The sequence below is a fragment of the Equus asinus genome, chromosome 7 (assembly GCF_041296235.1).
Source record: "Equus asinus isolate D_3611 breed Donkey chromosome 7, EquAss-T2T_v2, whole genome shotgun sequence".
Taxonomy (NCBI): domain Eukaryota; kingdom Metazoa; phylum Chordata; class Mammalia; order Perissodactyla; family Equidae; genus Equus; species Equus asinus.
Window position 1 is genome coordinate 22,627,195 of NC_091796.1, and position 24,926 is coordinate 22,652,120.

Here is a 24,926-nt window from a genome sequence, read left to right on the forward strand (position 1 = left end):
ATGTCAAGGGGAAAGATGGAGTGCAGAGACAGAAAGAACAGAAGGAGTATTCATTAGGCTTCTGCCAAGTACTAGAAATAGTACTAGGGGCTTTACATACATTGTCTAAGTTAAATTTAAGCCTACAATTTACATATGAAGTAAATGTTATAGTTAATTTTTTGAAATATTCTATTTAGGGAAGAAATAGGAATGATTTATGACAAATAAGGAGTCACATCTAAAAAGTTTAAATGCTACCATTGTCAAGAGAATTCCACACTAAAGAACAATTTTTGCTTGAATAAAAAGAAAAAAGTGGCTGGGGTAATCTACAACTTATTCAAAGAAGAGTATAAGAACTGAACCCTTAAGAAATATTAAGAAGGTGAAAAATTATTCTACTAAAGGGTATTTTGTCAAACTTCCATAAAAAGTCAGAATAGAGATTAGCAAAGACAGGGAAATTAAAGGACCGTCATTAATTTATAAAGAAGAATGCTAATTAAAACCTGAAAGGAATCTGGGAAAAATTGCTTCTGTTATTTATTTCAAAAAATCTTTTGAACTGCTAATGAGAACATTTGGATTATCTCAGGAATAATTGCCTTAGTATTTATTGTATCAAATTATGAGTTTCTAAAGTTAAGGAGAAGGAGAGAGATTTGTCACAAATGAAAAGAAGAAGAACATAGCAGTATGGAAATAAGAAATTGCTAAATAGAAAATAGGTTAAGCTTAGACTTAGGTAAATAGAAAGTAGGGTAAAATCTAGGTGATTTAAAAAAATAGGTAGGATTCAACAATTACAGTGGCATCTGGAAAGCCTTATAGTCTAACCCGATTTCCCACTATTATATTTATGGACTCAGAAAAAATATACGAGAAGAAGGAGGAGGAGGAGAAGACATTGTTACTGAAAAGCAGGATCTCTCTGCAGAATCCAGACAGTTGTAGTTTTTTCCACTAACTAGAAGGCCGATAAAACTTTAAGAAAGCACAATAGTGCCTCACAATCCTCGCCATATTGCTAGTGAACTTATATGCAAAATGATCTCCATAAGTGTAAAGTTAACACCAACCAAAAATCCACGTAGGTATCCCTGGCTGCTTGAAAAAGCATTAGGCACACGGCAGTGTTCTATTCCTCCCTCTAATCTCTCTCCACTACATTCTCTTGTGGACCACAAACTGTCAGAACAGAACTTAGCAGAAAGGGTAAGAGAGGAACTAATGAGGTTGGGTACATTTCTCATCTTACAGCACTACAGGGAGAGGTAGAGAAGAGAAGAGGTCAGGCATCTGTTTATTTTAGAGATTTGCTTTCTTTCATGTGCTCCAGTTGGCAATCAGAGAGCAAGGAAGAGGAAAGGGAAGCCACTCTGTCAATTTAGCAGATACACTAGATGAAAACCAATAAGACAGTGGGAACTTCGCAGGATAACTGACTATCTAGCTGTGTCTCAGGAAAAACTGCAGAACACAAGGGGTGGTAAATGAGGCCTCGAACAATTCAAATGCACAGAGAGTTGACGCACATTGATCTGAATAGATATTCCTTCATTTCAGAGTAAATGCTTAGATTAAAGATACTTAAATCTAAAATAAAGACAAGAATAGGCTAAAGTAATCAGGCATACCAGGCTTGTAGGATGACTTCTTTATAAAACCGGAGGAGGTTGTTTCATAGAAAATTGGGATTTTTCAAATTATAAAGAAGTATCAACTCTGTGAAACAGAATTAGAATGTAATGAAGAGAGAACAGGATGGGATAAAAAGACAACATGATGAGATGAAGAAGGAGATGTGTAAGAAAAGGAAAAATTACAAAGAAACTAAAAACACAATTGCAGAATTAAAACCATTACTGGAGGCAGTAAAAGACAGAATTAACTTTACAAAAATAGAAGCAGTAATGTGAACACAACTGAGAGGATGCAAATGATGTTTAGAGAAAAGAGTAATCCATGAATAAAAATGAGGAAGTGAAAAGATAGGACGGAGATCAAGAAGTATTTTTTTTTTTTTAAAGATTTTATTTTTTTCCTTTTTCTCCCCAAACCCATAGTTGTATATTCTTCGTTGTGGGTCCTTCTAGTTGTTGCATGTGGGACGCTGCCTCAGCGTGGTTTGATGAGCGGTGCCATGTCCGCGCCCAGGATTCGAACCAACGAAACACTGGGCCGCCTGCAGCGGAGCACGCGAACTTAACCACTCGGCCACAGGGCCAGCCCCACAAGAAGTATTTTTAAGAATTGAAATTTTTAATTTCAAAAATTTAAAAATTTAAAAATTTAAAAGAATTAAAATTTTTAAGAATTATAGGGGGCCAGTCCAGTGGTGTAGCAGTTAAGCTCACGTGCTCTGCTGCGGTGGCCTGGGGTTTGCCAATTCAGATCCCAGGCACAGACCTACACACTGCTCGTCCAGCCGTGCTGTGGCAGGCGTCCCACATGTAAATTAGAGGAATATGAGCAGAGATGTTAGCTCAGGGCTAATCTTCCTCAAAAAAAAAAAAAAAAGAATAGTAGGTATACCTTTAAAACATATCAAGTTGTTGGAACAAACGAGGAATCAATGAATTGAAGAAACTTTTCATAAAAGAGACCATGTCGACCTTTGTGGATTCAAGCTCTGGGTAGACCTCTGACTTCCCACTTTCTTTTAGACCTATTAAATGCCCTATATGCATATTAACAGAATTTGGTATCTGTCTTCATTATAGCATCATAGGGTATTTTAAGATAAAAAGTATTTCATTCTTCGACTACTCCAAAATCCTTCCCATAGAAATATTTGCAGTGGAGAGAGTAGTTAGTTTATCCCTTGGCCTTCCCTCTAAGTCAGACACCAGTAATCCATTTTATTTTTCTTCAAAAAACCAGTTTTCCCTGGAGATAATCATCTCTGATGGTCTTCTATGATAGCACAACAGTTTTTGGAAGATACAATTACATAAATTGAATATGATTGTGTAATCTGTGTGAGATAAAATAGACTGTGGAAAATATGTTGCTTCTATTTCTTGCCTATCAATCTCCTTTAACATTTTGGTGTTAATATACTTTTATTTCAGGAGTCACAGCATAAATATCAGCATTTATAGAAGATGGCTCTGGAATACCCTTATTTGGAGATTTTTAAAAACTGTGGTAAAATATATATAACAAAACTAAACATTTTAACCATTTTTAAGTGTAGAGTACAGATCAGTAGCATGAAGTTCATTCACGTTCTTGTGCTACCATCACCACCATTCATCTGCAGAACTTTTTTCATCTCCCAAAACTGAAACTCTGTACCTATTAAGCAATGACTCTGCATTCCCGTATCTTCCCTGCCCCTGGCAATCACCATTCTTCTTTCTGTCTCTATGAATTTGACTACTCTAAGTACCTCTTACATGTGGAATCATACGCTATTTGTTCATTTGTGATGACCTTACTTCACTCAGCCTAATGTCCCCAAAGTTCATCCACGTTATAGCATGTGTCAGAATGTCCCTACTTTTTAAGGTTGAATAATATTCCCTTGCATGTATATACCACATTTTGTTTACTCATTCATCTATCGATGAATGCTTGTATTGCTTTTATCTTTTGGTTGTTGTGAATAACACTGCTGTGAACATGAATGTCCAGATATCTGTTCAGGTCCCCGCTTTCAATTCTTTTGGGGTTATGCCCAGAATTGGATTTGCTGGATCATATGGTAATCAAGGTTTAATTTTTTTAGGAACCATAATACTAGTTTCCAGAGTGGCTGTACTAGTTACATACCCACTAGCAACGCACAGTGGTTTCAGTTTCTCTAGATCCTTGGCAATCTTAAACACAAGTTTTTTCTCTAGATAGCATGATTTGAGTCGAAGAAGATGGAAGAGCCAGATGACCTTTAAAGGCCCATCTGTCTTGTCATCTGTGATGCATTGCTTTCAAAAAATGACTTACTGAGTAGTTCTCTGCTTACCCCAAAAAGTTATTAAAACTTTTATTAATTCATGACTTTCTCTTAAAGAGTAGATTACATGGCCAATGTAATATTTCAATACTCATAGCAATATATTGTTTTCCTCATATGTGTCCCCATGTTCTGCTGTCAATATTGTATGGGTGAAATATCCAGAGGATAGAGAGAGTATTACATTATTGTTGTTGGTGTGTTGAAATGGCAACAAAGATAGAAGGATCTTGTCTTGAGTTAATGCCCCTAAAATAGATCTTCACATGAAGATTTGTGTAAAAGTGATATATTGTGAAGTGCTCCTCGGAGAAACCATTAGAAGAATGGAGGAAGATGGAAAGAGATAAAAGGTAAGCCAAATGAGGGTACAATATCTAGGGTGAAATATTGTGGCGTAGCCTCTCTCCATGGAGAATCACTTTGACTCAGTCCTGCAGGGGACATCCAGAGGTAAGTTAGGTTACACCTCAGAGTTGTCTCAATCAGAGGCAAAAAGTTTGGAGTACTTATCAGCTATTGGTAAGGTCTGATAGGCATTTCCAGTTCTCCTGTGCATGCAGCCTGAGGTAGCCCTCCAACAAAAAGACGTGAGTATTGGCTGTTGGGATTGAAAGCATACTGGGCATGTGCATAAAAATGGTATAAGGATCCTAGGGGATGCAGCAGAGCACCAACAGCCTTTACCACAAATGTCAAAAAAGGCAAATTGGGGGCTGGCTCCTTGGCTAAGTGGTTGAGTTCAGCAAGCTCTGCTTCAGCAGTTTGGGTTTGGTTCCTGGGTGTGGACCTAGACCATTCAGCAGCAGCCATGCTGTGGCAGCAACCCACATACAAAGCAGAAGAAGACTGGCACAGATGTTAGCTCAGGGTGAATCTTCCTCAGCAAAAAAAAAAAAAGGCAATGTATATCCTGAGGATAAGAATACACAGGTAGGGATTAGGGTCGGGGGCATTCAGTGTCAACCATTAAATATAAATATAGACAAAGAAACAATTTTGTATCAAAACTTTATTTATTAAACAAAAAATGCACCATTGGAATAACATTTCTATAAAAAATGAATATCAGACTGTTCTACAGTGATTACAAAACCCCTTTTTCCTCGTGTAGTAGTATACAAGATCGTGTGTAGAAACAGTCATTGTTTTAAACTGTAAGCAAGTTTCCTTTCTCATAGAACAAGATTTACACTTAAATATTGCAATCACTAGTCTAATTTGGTTAACAATGCTAGAGTCTGACAATTTAAAGAAACTCTTTGTAGGCTCAAAATGCCTTTTTTTTAAGGCATTTTGTAGCAACAAAAAATTTCTTTCTCCACTAAGGCTAGTTAAAGCTGTAGTATACCCATTTCTACCAAATAAACCTACCACTAGCACACTAACAATTTTTTTGAATTGCAAAGCCCTTTGAGAGAATAAGTAGCATTGATCTGCAAAATGCTGTCAGAATATTTTAGGTTTGGTGTCACCTTGTTTTAATGACCCTGGAAAGGGAGAAGGCGGTAATGAGGAAGCTTCAGTGGAGGCTTTGCCTGAATGTATCCTCATACTCAGGAACGGACAATTCGTTTCCAAAGTGGTCCCTCTGAGATATGGAACACTGCAGCTTTAACAGCCGTATCTAGATTCCCAACCAGATCTCCCTTTTTCTCATAAATTATCCAAAAAGAAGCCACTCTAAATAATAAATTAAATATTACTTATAAAAAGTACACCCCGTACCCACCCACCCATCCCCCAAACAAGCTGACAATTCACAAAGTTCCGAATTGTCAGGTTTACCCTACAATAATAAAAAACAGCATTTCTCCTCCTCCCCAACATTCCTTTCTTGCATCTGAAAATACTCTTTCAGCACACAGTGAGATCCTTCGGCCCATGTGTCTGTGTTTATGACATCTTGTAGAATTTTGCTGTTGCTCTCCAACCAACACAAAATTATAGGGTGACAACGCACAAAGACTCTCTTACTGAGAGCAGGAGAAGAAATCCTTCGGAGAGTGCGACTAGAAGTCCGCCAAGTGAACGTTATCCATTGGTGGCAATGGAGAGCCCAGAAGTAATATTCATTTGCTGATACGGACGTGGCATTTGGTCTCCTCTATATCCTCACTGACCAGGAAATACTCGGGCATTTCTTTTCAGAATCAGTACCTTTTAGAAGCAGGTATTTGGATAGCAAAGTACATGGAGGTATGGGAGTGCATGTTTTTCAATGGAATGGAATATCATAAAAAAGATCTATGATTTTCCAAAGTATCCAATTTAATTTAAAACATTGGAATCAAGTGAAAAGCTTTTCTATATAATATTACATTGATTTCTGAAAGTCACTAGAGAAATATGACATTATGAGTAAAAGTTTGCTTTGAAAGTGACTAAAGAAAGAGAGATTGTAGATTTGAACATCTGGATGCGTCTGCTGCTCCAAAATGCTGTGGGCTCTGCATTGTGTTAACAACAGGCTAGGATACTAACCTCTGGCCTCAAGGCGGTCTGTGGTTGCATGAAGTAAACTGGTTGAGGGAGGGAAAGCAACCTTGCTCCACATCTATTCTAAAATTCAGATGATTTTGTTTTCTTTAAACACACCTAAAACTAGGGAATTCTATTTTTTTCTCTCTCATGGACTAGAAATGGACATTCTAAAATCACAAGAAGGCTGAGTCTGGGACACAATTTTATCTAAAATGGTAAGGTGATCTCTTCAGAGGTGACCTTTTTTTTGGTAGGAATTACAGTCCAGCTACAATATATGAGACATTCTATTAAATTTGGAGAAGACCAAATGAGGTTGCTTTAAACAAAGTCCACGGACAGATGTATTGAAAGGGTGGATAAGAATGAGAAACCATCTTCAATCACACACTATGAAGGCTTCCATAAAGACCTGTACCTAGAGATGCTTTTCGGAATAGCCAATGAGTGCTAGACTTCACAGTTTCCAAATATTGTCTGGAACGACAAACTCATGCTGGACCCCTCTCCTTTTGTAGCTCTTACCAAAGGCAGAGGACTGAACATACATGTCATTTTGAACAACCCTTATTTGAAGAGAATAATATTCTATCTAACCCCTGACAGGAAGCCTTAATAAATTCACCTCTTATATCCCTGGCTTGATGTGTTTTTTTTTTTTCTTTCAGATTTTTCAATTGAGTGTGTATTTTATAATACCCAAATGTAAAGTTCCATTATTTAAATATTTTAGAAGCTTATAGCTCTTCTACAAAGAGGTAGCCATGACTGATTTCTTATTGGATGTGAATCACTAAGAAATATTTCACTTTGGGCTAGAGCATCCTCCAAATATGTTGTGTGCATTTTGAGCTATCTGCATTATGGTGACTTTAAAAAATGCAGAAATTTCTAGAGAAAAGAAAATAGCTTTCTTATCAGTATGAAATACCAAAGAGAAACACCGAACTTTTCAAGAGGAGGCTCTTGCCTGACAGTTCAGCACAGTGCAGGAGAGGCCTGGGCATGCTCTGCCAAGTTTTATTTTCTTCTCTTTCAGGGAGAAATGAGTCCTGGTGGCAGAGCTGCTGGTTGGCTGTCAAGCATGGCACTCTGGGTTCAGAGAGATTTATGAGCTTAAAGAGCCCTGTATGTCAGGAACTAGACTCAGAATAGGAACAGAATTAGAGGCTATCTTGCAGTATTCACAGATTGTTTCCTGTCAAGAGATCAGGAGACTGGGAAATTAAAAAGTCGCCTGAAAAACTGGGCAGGCAGTTGTGCACATATGTGACTATCCAAGAGAATGGGGAGTAGAGTTGAGGTAAAGTCATTGCATACTAAAACCATTGCGTAAATTGTACAAGAGTCTCTTGAGAGAATTTCAAGAGCATGTAGCAGAAATATCTCTCTCACTGAACACAAATAATGTATATTTTCATGTATTTTTAAAAATTTTATTTCCTAAGGTCATTGACTTTGACTAGAGTCATCTAGAATTTTGTGCAAATGCTAGTTCTCTTGGGGCTGGCCAGGTGATGCAGCAGTTAAGTGCACACGTTCCGCTTCAGCAGCCTGGCGTTCACCGGTTCGGTTCCCGGGTGTGGACATGGCACCACTTGGCAAGCCATGGTGTGGTAGGCATCCCACATATAAAGTAGAGGAAGATGGGCATGGATATTAGCTCAGGGCCAGCCTTCCTCACCAAAAAGAGGAGGATTAGCAGATGTTATTAGCTCAGGGCTAATCTTCCTCAAAAAAAAGAAAAGCTAGTTCTCTTGATTGTCCAGCTATAGTCTACAGATTGAAGAAGTGACTCAATCTCTGAAATCTGCGATTTGCAGCCCATTCCAAACTGACTAGTCAGGATGACTTCTTTGGATGTCAAATGCCTTCAGAGAATATTCCTTGTTTGTGAGTATTAGAAAGAAGAAGTCATTCTAGGACCTCAAGAAGGTAAGGCTAGCCTAATAAACATTTTCTTTCCTGAAGTAATGGATTATTTTTGTAAGATTCAGTATTATGTTAGGAAATGCCTTGTTCCAGGTCAGTGGAGGGTTGTCTGCCTAAGTGCCCAGATGTTTTACAAGGGCAATCTCCCCATAGAATAACATCACATGACTCCTCAGAAGGACTTCAGGAAAATCTTAGTAAATTGAACAAGCACTCTTGTTGAAGGAATAATTTCACAAATGGACCGGACTTTCTAATGAACCATTTGAACAAGCCCTCTCTTTGACATCAGATTTCCTTCCCGACATAAAACTGTAAAAAAATAATCTGAATTATTACTTCTGTTACAGTGCCATTTTGCTCAAAATATTTCATTCAGGGATTCATATATAATTACCCACCTAATAAAAGGAGCTATTAGGTTGTAAAGATCCTATCCCTTCCATGCTCTTTTAAAATTATGACCTACTCAAGCTTGAAATCAAAGGCAGAGCTGAAAGGAATAATTCAGCTGAACCTCTCTTATTGGATTTTCAAGTTGCCTGACTGATAAATATGCAAACCAGCTCCCTTTTGGCGATTCAGCTGCATAAACAGGGATTAACTCCAAATGTAGCTGAACATTTAGAAACTAAAAGGATGCACACAAAATGTTCTTAATTTTACCTAGTTCCAAGCTGTAGATAAACACGGCAATAGAAGTTTAAAATTCTAGCTCACAATGAAGATGCAGCTTTGAGAAATATCCACTGGATTTACGATGTGTCAGAAGCATCAAGAGGTGCCTTCCTCTCTGACTCTGGGCAAGCAATGGTGTAGAAATTTCTTTTGACAATAGGGCTTGATGGTTGCCACTTACCAGTACTGCTCTGAGTCAGTGAGGACCCTGTTGGTGGAAGTGACATCACTCAAGAGAAGGTACTGTCTGAAACTGCCTTCCATTTTCCTTCCCTTCCTCAGGGCCTGTTCTCAGGGAGCCTGCCATTTATGCAGAGGGTTACAGGGATGTTGATCAAGAGGCCATGTGATGTATGGAGCTGGCCAGGTCACCCAAGGCTGGCTGCCAAGGAGAACTCAGGGAGGGCTTGGGGGAGGGAGGAGCTCTTCCAGCCAGACTCCTGAGGAAGATGGCCTTGGTGAATCTTTGAAATGTCATCACAGTGTGGTATGGCACAAAAGCCACCCAAATTGAAAAGTGTCCTGTTACAAGCTTAAGCACATAAATACAGTGTGTCTGAAAAGATTGCATATTGTATCCTCTTTTAGGAAATGGACTGCTGCTGGCAGGATGCCACTGGTTGCAGATTTTTATGTTTCTGTTCTCCAGACATAAATGTTAACCAAGGGTGGATTTATAAATACTTGCTAAAACGGATGAATTTTACAGCCACTTGCTAATATCCACCACTTGTGCAAGATGAATGACTAAGTTACAAAACAAGCATTTGCTGCCTTTTGTTTGTTTACTTATTTACTTTTTGTGCTGTCAGGAAAACATCCAATCCTTTGGTGCTATGTAGTGAGAGAATTCTCGTGGGTGCTTTGTACTTTAAAGTTGAAAACAAAATAGTGAGCTTGCACTGACTTGCCATGGCATGGTACAGGCTTAAATAATGCACTCGCATTTTGTAAGACTAGTCCCACACATAACAAAAACGAGAGACTGCAATGAAGGAAAACATAAGCATTAGTTATGACAGTGTGGTCACTGCAGCGGCAAAGACCCAGGACTATTCTAGCAGCTTCAGCTTTGACATTGCAGTGAAGATGTATCTTTGCTTTCATTTAGGGACCCCATAGTCACTGTTTTTAAATTCCTGATGCCTATGAAAGAAGGGATGCTTATTCCTTCTGAACTGCTTCAGGATCTTCATAACTGAGTGGTCCTTAAGGGTGACCTGTACACTGGTTAGAGTTCTTGGACACAGGTGTGCTGTTTATGGGTAATTAGGATGCTGCAAAGTTCCAAGAAAATTCACTTCATCAATTGAACAATAAGTGTTAAAAGGCCGAGCCTGTGATGGCATTAAGTTGTTTCATTAGCCCTTCCAAACTTGCCATTTGTTCACTCAGATCATCCTGTTCGTACACCTACAGAGAGAATGAGAGCAAAGAGTTAGTACAGGTGAATATCAATATATCCCTTTGATGAAGGCAGGGGCCGTGTCTAGTTGGTTCACTCTATTCTCAAGCATGACACAGTGGCCCATAGCCAGGGGCTGTGCCCAGAATATAATCACTGAATGAAGATGCTGGTAGTAAAAGAGGTAGTGATGAATGACTGCATACTATTTTGCTACCTTCATCCTTGTGATGAGGAAAAGACTTTAGAGTCAAACAAATCTCGTTTCAAATCAAATTCTACCAATCACTAGCTGCGTGGTCTTGGACAAGTTAGTGAACTTCTCTCACATATAGTTCTCAGCTACAAAATGATGAGGAGGAAATCTATTTCATAGGCTATTCTGAGCATCCTGTGACATGTTTGGTGCCTATCACAGTGTCCAGCACACAGTGCATATTCAATATGTTAGTTCCTTTTTCTTTTCATAGGTCACCCACTAGAAAATAGAATTTACACCACCAGGTCTCTCGTCTTTGTGATGCAACATAGGCACATTTTTGTATCAAAATGGAAGCTTGATGGGCTTTGCTTTGACCAATAACAGATCTGAGGATTATGACTTTAGTTTGTGTGTAGAAAGAAAATTCTCACCACAAACCAGAATTGCCTCTAAGCCTAGTGGTAAAGGTAACCTTACGGCACAATTTGACCGATAGATAAAATGAAGAGGTTGAACTGCAGAAGTCTTGGTGAACATACTCTCTCTAACTCACTCACTGTGAGCACTAGAATCGTGTCATTAGTAATACTGGCTTATTAGTCATCACACATTCCCTTCACTAGCCTAGGCCATTTTGATTCAGTAGGTCTAAGGAGGGTTAGAATCTTTCTGTCTTCTTTTAAAGCTTCACAGGTAATTTTGATGGTCAGTCAATGGGAAGAAGGAAATCTTCCTTCTTCAAGAGGAAGAGCGCTGAGACTGTGCCATTGATTTGAATCCCAGTTCTTTTAATACAGCTTTTTTTTTTGAGTCTGTTTCCTTATTTGTTAATAAGAATAGCAAGCTTGCCTCATTGGGTAGTTGGGAGGATTCAACAAATCAGTGTTGGTGAGTAGCAAGTGCTCAAAAATGTCAGTTTCTTTTTTCCTTTCTCAACATACCCTTTGTCTTGGCTAATGTAGACCTGCCCTACTTGATTATTCTTGCATAGCCCAGGCACTTGATTAAGTTATTGCATCAATGAGGCCTGAGTCATGATTTCTAGCTCTGCGTAGGCCAGGAAGCGTTTCTCAGTACCAAGATCAGAATGTATATCTAATCTTGCCAAATAAATACCCTTGATCCCAAGAAAACACTGGTGGAGATTACATGGGAGGATAGGCACAAACTCACTCCAGCCACTAAAGAAATAGCTCAAAATGCATGGTACTAAATGTGTTGGAAATTGTACCTTCTTATAGGAATCTCAGCTTGCCAATGAATGACTTGGTTATATACTATGTAATCTTCAGAGCTTAACAGGGACTGAAAAGTAGCCAATTTGGCTCAAAAGACTGGCATATACATGAGGAGGGAGGTTGAAATGAGGTGACTAGTTGGTAACTCTTTTCCCAAAATGTTGTCTCAGTTGACTGGGTTGTTTTTCTTTAAGTATCTAGATCTCATTGTCCAATACAGCAACCACTAGGCACAGGTAGCTATTGGATTTTTGAAATGTGGCTAGTCTGAATTGTGACATGTTGTACATATAACATACACACAAGATTCTGAACATTTAGTACAAAAGAATGTAAAATATCCTATTGACAATTTTTTATATTTATCAATTATTGAAATGATAATATTTTGAAAATATTGGGTTAGATAAAAGGTAGTATTAAAAGTAATCTCACCTATTTATTTTTACATTTTTTAATGTGGCTCCTAGATAATTTAAAATTACACATATGGTTCACGTTATATAGTTCTATAGGACAGGGTCGATCTAGATTATTTGCGACATTTCTGTATTTCTCTTAATATTTATTTCTTACTGCTCTTAATATTATATCTTTGTCACTCTTTAAAATCAACTTTAAATGCAAAAATGGGCTGCCTACCATGATTCTTTATGAGATGAGACAATAGTATAAATTTAGGGGTTTGATCTGATTTAAGATATGGCCAACAACCATGAGATTACACAAATATTGCAGTTAACAGCTACATTCTGACAAAGCAGTGCATTAGATTCTTATAAATTTGAATATGTTTTAAGTATCCAAAAATTATGTTAATTATATAACATACTTCTGCCAAACATTCACACACATACATGTATATCCAGACTCCTTGGTTTCCATGTAGTTAAAATATTTTATTGGTTGTCATACTGAAAACTATCAAGTCAAGACAAAATTATCTTTCATTCAAATGAGATGATTCTGATCTGTTTTTTATTTTTTTCTCCTTCCACTCTGATTTTTCAAGGTAACTGATATGTTAATTTCTTGGCCTTCTTTTAAATGTTTTCTCTTGAATTATATTCAGAAAGACCTAGAGTTTTCTAAACCTCTGCCTTTAGGCAACATCTGTTTAAATCTCTTTTACAGTGCATTTCTCAAATGCTTGCTCTGTCAAAATTTAGATTTTTTTGTCTCTTTTATCTGATCACTTTTTAACTTCTTCCCTTAGTAATCTTTTTGCTCTCATTAAATAATTGAACCTCTTATTTTCTAAATATGTCAGTTCCTTCTCTTTTTTTCTTCTTAAATTCCTTCCTTCATTTCTCTTTATTTGGTGTGTTCATCTTCCCAATTCTATGTTTCCAGGCTATTTTAAGATTTTAGAGTGACATGTATGATAACTTCATATAACCCCTCAGAGTAGAGCACTTTGTTATTGTTTTTTTCATTTTAAAGAATAATTTTATAGTCTTATTTCCAAGGTATTTCATCCCATTGAAAGGAAATTCATGTATATACACACACATATATAGACATATATCATATATTATATATGTATGTATAGTCACATATTCTGTAGTCATCAGCTTGTATTTCTAAGACTGCCTTTAAGTACAGCATTAGCCACTGCTTCACCTGACAGGGCATGAATTTCAAGGATGCTCTTACATTGGCTGGATCCTCTGTTGGTTTGTGGCCCTCCTCGGACACTTCAGGGGCTGTTGGCACAGATACAGGAAGCAAAGGAGATCTTGCCTTTCCAGCCAACCCAAGAGAGGCTGTTTTAACATGAGTCTTGGGAAGAGCAGGCCCTGAAATAGAAAACACAGAGTGATGAAAGTAATGTATAAAACATTCTGAGGCACAATTTCTCAAGCGTGTAAGCCAACTCCAGTGGGTTGGCATTGATTTTAGGTTATTGTTCATTCTCTAGTATAGAAATGAATTCTGACACAATTGAATGGGCTCATTTTATTTCTGCTGAATGGAAGACAAATTCTGATTAGGCCTCTCCAGATGACTCTCCACCAGTCATATGTAATTTCAAGAGGATTCCAAATCAGGCTGTGAAAGGTTGCCTGGGAGCTCTGGCCTGTTCTTCGCACCCATAAAGTGTCAAGTGGGCTCATTTGGGGCCAGTCTCAGCTTTGGGCCAGAAAGCCCTGTGCTAATCCACCTAAGTAAGCTCTAAATTGTGTAACAGCACCAAGGAATATTTGTGCAGTTAAAAGAGATGGTCACTCTGGTCTACAGATGAGTATTAGTATTACAGTAAAAAAAAAATCCTTCATGGTGAATCTGATAGAATCTCATTACTAATTCTATTTTGAAAAAAAAAGATATTATTCTGTCCTGATCAATATAGTTTCTTTCAATAAAATACATTCTAATGCTCATGAAAATCATCTGAAGAAGTGCTGAGCTTCTACTAAGATGACACTTCAGTCTGCTATAAACGATGGCTACCTGTTCTTTTTGGGTGTGGTTTTGCCTTATAAATCCTGCTTAGCTTATAGCAATAATATAACTTTGTCCCTATAGCCTAAAATAAAAATTTCATAAAGGCTTATCGGATCAGCTAGTATAGCTCACATACCTAAGGATTTTTGGCATTCTTAGCATCGTAACCAAGACCTCAGCATAGAAGGTGTTGAAGGAAGCTGTGGAAAGAAGTTTGCTTCAGTTCTCTTCTATCATCAGCGACAATATTTGAGTTCTAATGATCCCAATAGTGTACTATCTACTTTTTTGTGGAAAAAAGTTGTTTTGATCAGACTTTGGAAAAATGATTCTAATTAATAAAACTCAAAGGTTGTTCTACAATAGGAGAAATAAGGAGCATTTGCTTATTGGGAAAGAAATAATTCAGACAATCTAGTAGGCCAGAAATTGCCATATGCTAGGAGAGTTAAATGATAAACCCCAAAAAAAGCACCTTTCCTCATACCATGGCCTAGCATGTAATTCCTTCATATTTATATCCTTTCACTCTTTTCTTAAACTTCAAGCATCAAAAGTCTGCAGTTGGAATGATTTATCACTAGAAGCTGATCTTAAGTTTTTGGTAGCTCAGATGAGAAGAGATCTAGAGACAAGAGAAATGTGAATCATTTTCTTAAGAAAGGAAATGATGTTTATGGAGTGCCGACTAAGCTCCAGACCTGTGCTAAGCACTTTAGTTCATTTTAAGTGAAATAACATAGTGGGGAAGAATTTGGGATTTTTCAGCCCAATTTGCATTCAGATCCTGGAAAGCTCAACTGCATACTAGTTGCGTAATTGCTTGGTCAACTAACTTAACTTCCCTTGCTATTTCTTCATCTGTAAAATGGGAATGCTAATTGTGAGGATTACATATGATTATGTGTTCAAAATGGCTGATACGTGTAACTTATTCAAAAAGAGCTAGCTATTATTAATATTTAGTTGTCAAAAGAATTCTGCTAAGTGTCTTATTTCTAGATAACATATGAGGATGTGAAAGTGGAGAGAAATTAAGTAACTTACCCAGGTTCACACGTTTTTAAAGGGGTAGGTGGGGTGAGGATTTGCACCAAGATCTATCTAACTCCACTCAGTAAATTATGGTTTTATCATTCATATGTTGATCCAGTCCATCCAATTTTAATGAACTTTTTGAAGAAGCAATGTAAAAGAACATGAAATCTAGTTCAAAGACAATAAGTAACTTGAGGGTAGAAATTATTTACCATATTATAGTTTCTCATAGTTGAATTAAATTTTAATTTAAAGGGAAAAACAAAACTCTAATGAACTCCAGCATTGACTTAACCTACTTTTGTTACAATGTTGTTTAAATATATACAAACATAAAATTTGGCATAACTTTTATAAACCTGTAGTTTATGCTATAAAGCCAAAGTTAAATGTTTAAAATTAAATAGCAAAGTCCTATACAAATAGTATAATTTGAATTAACATCACTAATTTAATGTGATGAATAGGGCTGTTGGGCTAAAGCAAAAAAGCCGTATAAATTTGGTACTGACTGCTATGTTACAAGTCATTTGGGGTTTGTTGTGTATGCTTAGTTTTCACTGCCAATTTTCTCTGGTTGAAAAATAGACAAACCTTCATTCTTCCAGAGAATGTACTACCAGCTGCTCTTCATTGGATATGAACAAACCATTTGTCTATTAAGTCTACCTCTATCCTTCTCTTTTCACCCTCTAACTGTTTATGCAGTGTTCTTGGAGTCAGCTGAGCTGTAAACCCCAATACAAGGGCAGGCACTAAACACCCTGGCAGAGTGATGCTATGAAATGGCCCTCTAGATGCTCCAACACTTGTAATTCACAATAATATTGTGGATGATTACTTAAGTGAAAGCACAAAGTTTAAAGAGGAATTTTCATACAGTACTGGTGAACCTTGAGAATGTATCTATTGAACTCTTACTTTGAGTTGCATTTTCTGAATTATGTTTATATTCTCTTCTAGAATCTTCACAGTGTTCTGCTTAAATATGAGCTTAGCTTTATTGCCACGGAGAGTAGCCCAGTCCGTGAGCCATCTCTTCCTTCACTATGTTTAACAGAGCAGCTGCATTTTAACAATTACCGTTTCCTGTACGTACCTTTTATTTTTACTTATTTTTTGCTACAATTTTTACTTTGGTTTCCTTGATGATGAAATGTTATTTTATTTATTTTTAAGTTTTTAAATTTTTCAAGAAACTAAACTATTTCTGAAAAATTTACTATTTAACCCTTAACCAAACACATGCAGTGTGTGTCTAACACATATTACAAATCAATCTACTTTAACATAGATATCTACAAAGAGAATGACACAAGAAAAAGTAAATGGCATGGGGCTGGCCCCGTGGCCGAGTGGTTACGTTCGCGCGCTCCGCTGCAGGCGGCCCAGTGTTTCGTCGGTTTGAATCCTGGGCGCGGACACGGCACTGCTCATCAGACCACGCTGAGGCAGCGTCCCACATGCCACAACCAGAAGAACCCACAACGAAGAATACACAACTATGTACCGGGGGGCTTTGGGGAGAAAAAGGAAAAAATAAAATCTTTAAAAAAAAAAGTAAATGGCATGGATATAGCTTGTGATGTAGGAAATTCAAACAGGCCTGTGCCTGTTTTATACTAGGAAGCATATAAGAACAAAGATTCTTTTAGAATTTACCAGACTGTTCTATATAATTCTTTCATATTTATTTGACTAGTTTTTCTTTCAGTTTTGCAAGTAAAAAAATTATAGTTCTCACTATAAAAATATATTTTGATGGTGTATTTTCTGCCCAGAATCCTAAACAACTGGGCAGATCTGCAGCGTATTATACTGCATCCGAAACACTTGTATTATTACAATAAGATGAAGGAATGTCTAAAGAGTACTATAACCCAAACTAATTAGAAAGATCCTTGGGGATCTCATCAAGAAATTGAAGAAGACACAAAGAAATGCAAAGATATTCCATGCTCTTGGATTGGAAGAATTAACATAGTCAACATGTTCATACTTCCTAAAGCAATCTATAGATTCAATGCAATCCATATTAAAGTTCCAACAACATTTTTCACAGAAATAGAAGAAAGAATCCTAAAATTTATATGGAACAACAAAAGACCCCAAATAACCAAAGGAATCCTGAGGAAAAAGAACAAAGCTGGAGGCCTCACACTCCCTGATTTCAAAATATACTACAAAGCCATAGTAACCAAAACAGCATGGTACTGGCACAAAAATAGACACACAAATCAATGGAGCAGAATCAAGAGCCCAAAAATAAACCCACACATATATGACAGCTAATTTTTGACAAAGGAGACAAGAGCATACAATGGAGAAAGGAGAGTCTTTTCAATAAATAGTGGTGTGAAAACTGGAAGGACACACGTAAAAGAATGAAAGTAAACCATTATCTCACACCATGCAAAAAAATCAACTCAAAATGGATTAAAGACTTGAATGTAAGACCTGAAAATTCTAGAAGAAAACATAAGCAGCATATTCTTTGACATCGGTCTTAGAAGCATATTTTCAAGTACTATGTCTGACTGGGCAAGGGAAACAAAAGAAAATATTAAAAAATGGGACTACATCAAACTAAAAAGCTTCTGCACAGCAAAGGAAACCATCAACAAAATGAAAAGACAACCTAACAATTGGGAGAAGATATTTGAAAACCATATATTGCATAAGAGGTTAATATCCAAAATATACAAAGAACTCATATGTTTCAACAACAAACAAACCAACAACCTAATTAAAAAATGGGCAAAAGATCTGAACAGAGATTTCTCCAAAGAAGATACACGAATGGCCAATAGGTACATGAAAACATGTTTAACATCATTAACCACCAGGGAAATGCAAATCAAAACTACAATGAGATATCACCTCACTCTGGTCTGGATGGCTATTATTAACAAGACAGGAAACAAGTGTTGGAGAGCATATGGGCAGAAGGAACACTTGTACACTGCTGATGGGAGTGTAAACTGGTGCAGCTCCTATGGAAAACAGTATGGAGTTTCCTCAGAAAATTACGAATAGGTCTACCACATGATCCAGCTATCCTACTGCTGGGTGTTTATCCAAAGAACTTGAAAACACAAATGCATAAAGATACTTGCACCCCTATGTTCACTGCAGCATTATTCACGGCTTGGAAGCAACCTAGGTGCCCATCCAGGGAGGAATGGATAAAGAAGATGTGGTATATATACACAATGGAATACTACTCAGCCATAAGAAATGATGAAATCTGGCCATTTGTGACAACATGGGTAGAACTTGAGGATATTATGCTAAGTGAAATAAGTCAGAGGGAGAAAGTCAAATACCATATGGTCTCACTCATAAGGAGAAGATAAAAGCAACAACAAACAAATACATAGCAACAGAGATTGGATTGATGGTTACCAGAGGGAAAGGGGGGAGGGAGAAGGGTGAAACGGGTGATGAGGCACATGTGTGTGGTGATGGATTATAATTAGTCTTTGAGTGGTGAACATGATGTAATCTACACAGAATTTGAATTATATTGTGATGTACATCTGAAAGTTATATAACGTTATAATCCAATGTTACTGCTATAAAAATTAAAATTAAAAACCAAAAAGAAAGAAGATCATTAAGATAATTGATTGTCTGTAGTGTCCAGGAAACAGTTGTACATTTAGAGCCTACCGAGTGTTGAACAATATACAAGACTATGCATTTTACAAAAGGAATTGAAGACATTGTCTCGGCTAAAAGACCACACAAAGCATTTAAACCTCAAGTGACTGCCTCTTCTCAAGTGATATTTACGAATTCCAAGAAATTTAGAATGCTGGAACCTCAAGAGCTCTTGGAGTTCATCTAGTGACCTTCCCTTTATTTTCTTGAAGAGAACACCGAGGTCCCTGGAGATCAAGGTAGAATTGATTTCAATAAAATTCCAGTACAGAAGAAGAATTTGAACAGTTTTTTAGAGTTCATTATTAACAGGGTTTGTCTGATGTACTACATGGCCTTAAATATTTTTCTTTCTTTTTTCTGAATAGTGAGTTAAAGAAAAGAATTTCTTTCCCAGGAGAGATTTATCAACAGCCAATAAGACAACTGTGGTCTCAGAATTGCCCTTTCGTAGACAAGAACAGCTGTTTTAAAACAAAGATTCTCATGAAAATGTCCTGTGTTGGAAATCTGACACTTTTGCTCTTGGGTGTGCATTAACCCCATCCCTACGCTATGTTTGTATTTGGGTAGATTTAGCATTTTCTACTCTGAACCTCAGATGTTTTAAGCTTGGACACCGGTGAAGCCTGGGTCCTCATAAGCTCGCCGAGCTCTGCTTTTTTCTTCATTTATGTCCTCATAGTTCACCATGTGTGGTTCTTGTCTTCCTATTCTTCCACAGGGCTATAAGACATGCCTTTAATCCTTCACCTCATGCCTGAGGACTGTACAGTGGCTTTTCCAAAAGGCTAAATTCTGAATCCATTTTCTACACCATTCAAACTAAGCAAACATCTTTCTATAAAATAACCAGTCTCATGGCATGGACCATGTTCGAGTGAGAAAGCAGTGTAATCACCTGGCACTTGGATTCCTAAGTGATGACTGGGAGCACAGTCCCCATCTGAAGATTGGAAACCACCTTGCTGCCTCTCACCTGCTGATGGATTGCTATTGTTGGGAGACCATTTATACTAAATCCGTTCATCCATATTGAACCTTTCTAGATTTCAGTTGCAGATGGGGCTTTGCCACTCTTCCTCCATTGCTATCTAGCCTTTTCTACACTGCCCTCAGAAGCCAGTTTAAAAGCCAGCTTTGTTCTTTGAGCCCTGCACCCCTCCCCTGCATTCTTTGTGTGCTCCTTCTCCGTGACAGGCTGCTTTAAGGCAAGGTAGCCTTTGCTATGCCCCATGGTGTTTTGACACACCAGAAGGGAGCCATGATCCTACCCTACCAGAACAAATGGAAACAGTAGCAATTAGAAAAAACATTTACTCCAGAGTATTAAACTCTTGTTCTTCAATGTCAAGAAATGATAGAATTTTTTATAGCTTTCCTATTTTTGGAGATTTAGGGAGTAGCTTACAGAAAAGTTTTCATATTTATTTCTTTGTTTTGAAGAATTGCACTTACATTGATAATTGGTCTAAACATGAATAATTTCAATGAAACTTCTAAGAGCTTATCAGTGCAATATATCAAAGCAAAAGAAAAGACAAAAATTAAAAGAATCTTTTCCATGGCTCCTAGCTATTAATTTAATATAATCTTAGCCTAGCAGTCAAGATCCTCTGTGATCACTCCCAAATATGAAGAATGACTTTCAGAAAGTGATCAAGAAAACCCATGTCACTTTCAAAGAGGGAGGTGAGCAAAGCTGAGGATGGCAGGAAGCATCTGAGAAACTGGAAAGTCTCCCTTCTCTTCAGACAGGCCTTGAGAGATGAGGGCTCCCAATCCTAAAGCCCAAGCTGATTTTCATGACAAAAAGTTTTTGATTTCCTGTATTATTTACTTGTTTTTTCCTTAACAGTAAAATGAGTATGATCTACACAATGAATTCCAAGCACAGAATGAGTGCTCAACCAAATATCCAAATATTGAGGAAGAATCTAGCTTGGGACTCAGGACACCCAGTGGTATTTAGTTTTGTGACTTTGGCCCAATAGTCTAATTTTTTGGGGTCTTGATTTCTTTATATCTATAAAGGTTAAACAATTTAATCTTTAAGCTACTGGCTATAAAAGTATACAAGAAAGGAGAGCTATTCTGCCTATACCTAAATTTACATTTGGATTGCTTTGTTCTCTTTAAGATTTAGGAAGCCTCAGTGAATCCACTGGTAAAAATGAATCCAAAGAAATTTCCAGCAAGTGAATTCTTAACTCATAAATTACAGTAATTGGATTTTAAACAGGTGCTTTCTGGAAAAAATGTTCTATCATTTTCTCTCAAAATTATTAATGGAAAACCATAACAACAATTAAGGTTGTCCTGCTTTTTTATTTCAAACTAACAACAGACAATTCAACTAAAAATAAGCAGTATTAAATTCATATGAGTTTAAATGATCCATGATTAATTGAAAAAATTTAAATTTACAAATGTTCAACCTGAAACCACTATAGATTTTCCTCTACCCAGGGTGCATGTTAAAGAAATGTTTCAGCCGACCCTTAGGTGTAATATGTGATGTTGATCTGCTAAATAAAAGGGTTTACATTGATATACAACTAATTAAGTGAACATTGCTGTGGTTTTAATGTTACTCTCCTCAGCAGGACCCACTAAGGGGGGAAAATACAAATGATGCTGGAGTTCTGAGATGGGCCAGCAGTGTGCATCAGGTGTGGATGAGCAGCCTCAGCAGGAATTTACTGTTTTAAGCTTTATTTTCACAGCACAGTTATTAAACATTTCATTTGCTCATTAGATACATAATATATGACTGCCAGGTGCAGACTCCAGCTAGCATCTTCCTGCAGAGGGTTCTCCCAAGTAAAATGATTCTTGGTGAGAAATGTTAGATTAAGCTGCAGCAGGAACGGAGCGAACAGACTCATCTGGGTCAAATCAGAGGCCAACTTCTGGCATGATTTTGATTTCAACATTAATTTTCACATCCTTGTCTACTTTTTCCAATTTCCTATCTCATTTTCCACTCCCTCACCCTTAAGAATAAAGTTAAAATGGGTAGCTTTGAAGAGGCCTGGCTTCTCATTTCCACTTTGTCTCTGACCCATTCTGTGATGCCTGACAAATGAAATAGCCTCTCTGGTCTAGTTTCCACATGAACTATAGTATTATTCTAACATGTATTTATTATTAAGTAATTACTCTATGCTCAGGTTGATTGGAGAAATATGAAAGCACCATATAGTCATAGACACTTCTCACATGCAAGGAGTTTTTGAGGTTCTGCAAGAAATAAGAAGTATGTACATGGAAAATTTTGTGTAATATTCTCTATCTTTTCATCTTCACAAATACTGAAAAAATGAGAGTAGCTGGATTTACCTAGATGCAATAAGCCTCAGGCATTCCTCATAAGTAATAGAATTTCAAATAGGTAAGTTTTGGCATCAATCTTAAAGCATTTAGTCTACAAAGTGCATTATATTTTAACGGTGACAAACATATTTAAAAGCCACTTCTGGGGACAGGAGCTTTGTGTTCTTCTCTTAACCTTTCTGTTTCTCCTCAAAGATAAGGGAAACACTGAGGATGTGTTCATGCAGTGCTTCTGCCCATCTCTCTAGCCCTTTCTACACCTCCCCGTTAAGACAGATGAGGCAACTGCTCTGCATGACAAATAAGGTGGCTTTCATTGAGCCACCTCTCTGTGAAAGGTTGGAGTATAGGACCAATGTGCTAAATGGTCACTACTCAAGTTCTTAAACCTACCTGTGCTCTGACATAGAGGGTTCAAAACTCTCCTGCTTTGAACTTTCTGAAAGTTGCATTTGTTAAGCAAAGAAGGTGAGGCCTGACTCCAGCAGGGCAAGCAGGTCTCTGCTCCTGTTGTAGCTCACAGCTGGTGAGCCCAGTAGTCCTGTAGTCAGGGAGGGAGGAAGAGGCCGCCCAGATATTCCTATCCAGTGATTCCAGAGGGCTGTGATTCTCTGGGATCCTTAATTCCCGTTGGGTATCAGCATTTTTCCCCCCATTGTTTCCATGAACTGGAACCCAGAGAGAGAAAGGCTAAAACTTAGGCACCTTCTCCCTCTCCCACAGGCACATAAACTACAGTAAAACACCTTTGCCTACATTTTTTTCTATGTTCTTTGAAAGAGGACTTTTGAAACATCTTATTGCCCACATCCTGGAGCTGGGAAAGTCAAAGTTCAAGAAAGAAAAGGGACTTGCTTAAAGGGCATTAAACTGGTAAGTGGAGTTTGACTACTATATATTGTTAAAGTATATGTTCTTTCTTAGACAAAACCAAATAAAAATAAAATTCTACAAAGTAGGCTTTGATGGAAAGCAGAGTGAAGTGGACATTCATAGTGCTGGAAAGGGAAAGAGCAAGTGAGAACAAGAGAAAAGGAGAGAAGACAGTAACCTTGTGGGATAGTGGTACTGAAGACGGAAAAGAGGTAGAAGAAAGACTAAATCAACATATTCCTGCTCTCTTTGTCTACCTTGATCCCAGTTACACTTGTTCCCATTTAAGTGGTGAACTAATGCAAATATAAATGTCATAGCATCATAAAAGTGAAAATTTCTGATGTCTTGGAAAAGAATAATAAATATAGTGTGTGGTTTTACAGTTTGTGTTTGCTTGAATAATGCAAAGGGCGAAAATTGTCTTCAAATATCTTTCCTCTTTTTGTACCCCTTCTTCCTTTTGATATACTTCTCCTCTACACTTCTCCCCTATACTGTCCCCTCACCCTTCTTTCTGCACACACCTAATATGACATACCAAGAACCTCACACAGCCCGACATCCTCCTTCATGATAGAAAATGATCCAATAATTTAGTGACAAACTGTTACTAGCTTATCATCTTTCTCTTCTTGGGTTTGTTTACAGTTTTAAAGATCAATGATAGAAAGGGCCGTGTGAGAGATGCTTCTCTACCGAGTCTTCTGTCACCATTGCACCAGGAGAAGGGAGAGGCCTTTGCTTCCTGGGATATTCTTAAATATGACGCTGATATTTTTTCCATCCTCTTTTTTCTCTAGGCAACAAGGCATCCACCTTCCTGGCTTGAACAACTAAATATAATCCAATAACTCCTCCTCGGAGGTAATACCAAGATCTAGCAGCTCCAATTATAAAGGCATGCTTTTTCTTACTTCTACCTATTTGTGGTTCGTTTTATCTTCATACCATTGCAAACTGAAATCTAAGTCCTGAATTCACAGGGCACATCAGAAGCTGCCTAACAGTAATTGAAGATAATATCAAAGTTTCCAGAGTACTGGAGGAGAGAAAGTGACCAACTGTGTTGAAAACATGAATTAAACATTGTCCCAGATGGCTCTGAATCCATAAAAATCCTGTATACAAGAGAGGTGTTTATTATGCATTTTATATCGGGTAAGGGAGAGCCTTACACAAGGAGCTAGAATTGATAAATAGCTATTCTACAAAGTTTATGTTGGGAAAAAATGATTAAGTAAAGGATGGATAAGAAGCCCTCAAAGACAAAAACATTGTCTAATGTGTCTTTTGTCCTTAGGACCTACACCAGTGCCTAATTCATACAGAGTAGAGCTGACATAATACCTGGTGGAATTTGTTCCTGTAAACTAGACTGAGGCAGACAAAAGTGACAACAAGCAGATGAGGCTACAGAGACTTAGCTTCAGAATTCTGCTTGTTCCTGCTTCTTTTTGATTTAGAAACCTCATAGAATGAGAGAAGTTTTGGGAAAATCATCAACAATCATGAGAAATGAATTCACCATAACAGTTCTATATCTCACCCTTTCTCTTGATGCTTCTCTGAGGTTCCTAGACCACATATCAACAAAATAAAACAAAAACTACTCACTCAAAACTAAACATATGTGTTGTTTATTGGAGGTTCCATAATTCAAGGTAAAAAAGTTGATCCCACATTATT

General features: G+C 37.4%; 1 protein-coding gene across 2 annotated transcripts in view; it reads right to left on the reverse strand.

Moving 5' to 3' along the window:
* Window positions 1-4,934: 4,934 nt before the first annotated feature.
* The window catches only part of DCC (DCC netrin 1 receptor), a 1,085,205-nt gene continuing 1,065,213 nt past the window's right edge, over window positions 4,935-24,926 (reverse strand). For both annotated transcript variants that reach the window (XM_070513040.1, XM_070513039.1), the window contains exons 28-29: window positions 13,536-13,678; window positions 4,935-10,447 (exon numbers count right to left, since the gene is read on the reverse strand). In XM_070513040.1, the coding sequence (XP_070369141.1) occupies window positions 10,358-10,447; window positions 13,536-13,678 (233 nt within the window). In that variant the 3' untranslated portion in view covers window positions 4,935-10,357. The remainder of the gene's footprint in view (window positions 10,448-13,535; window positions 13,679-24,926) is intronic.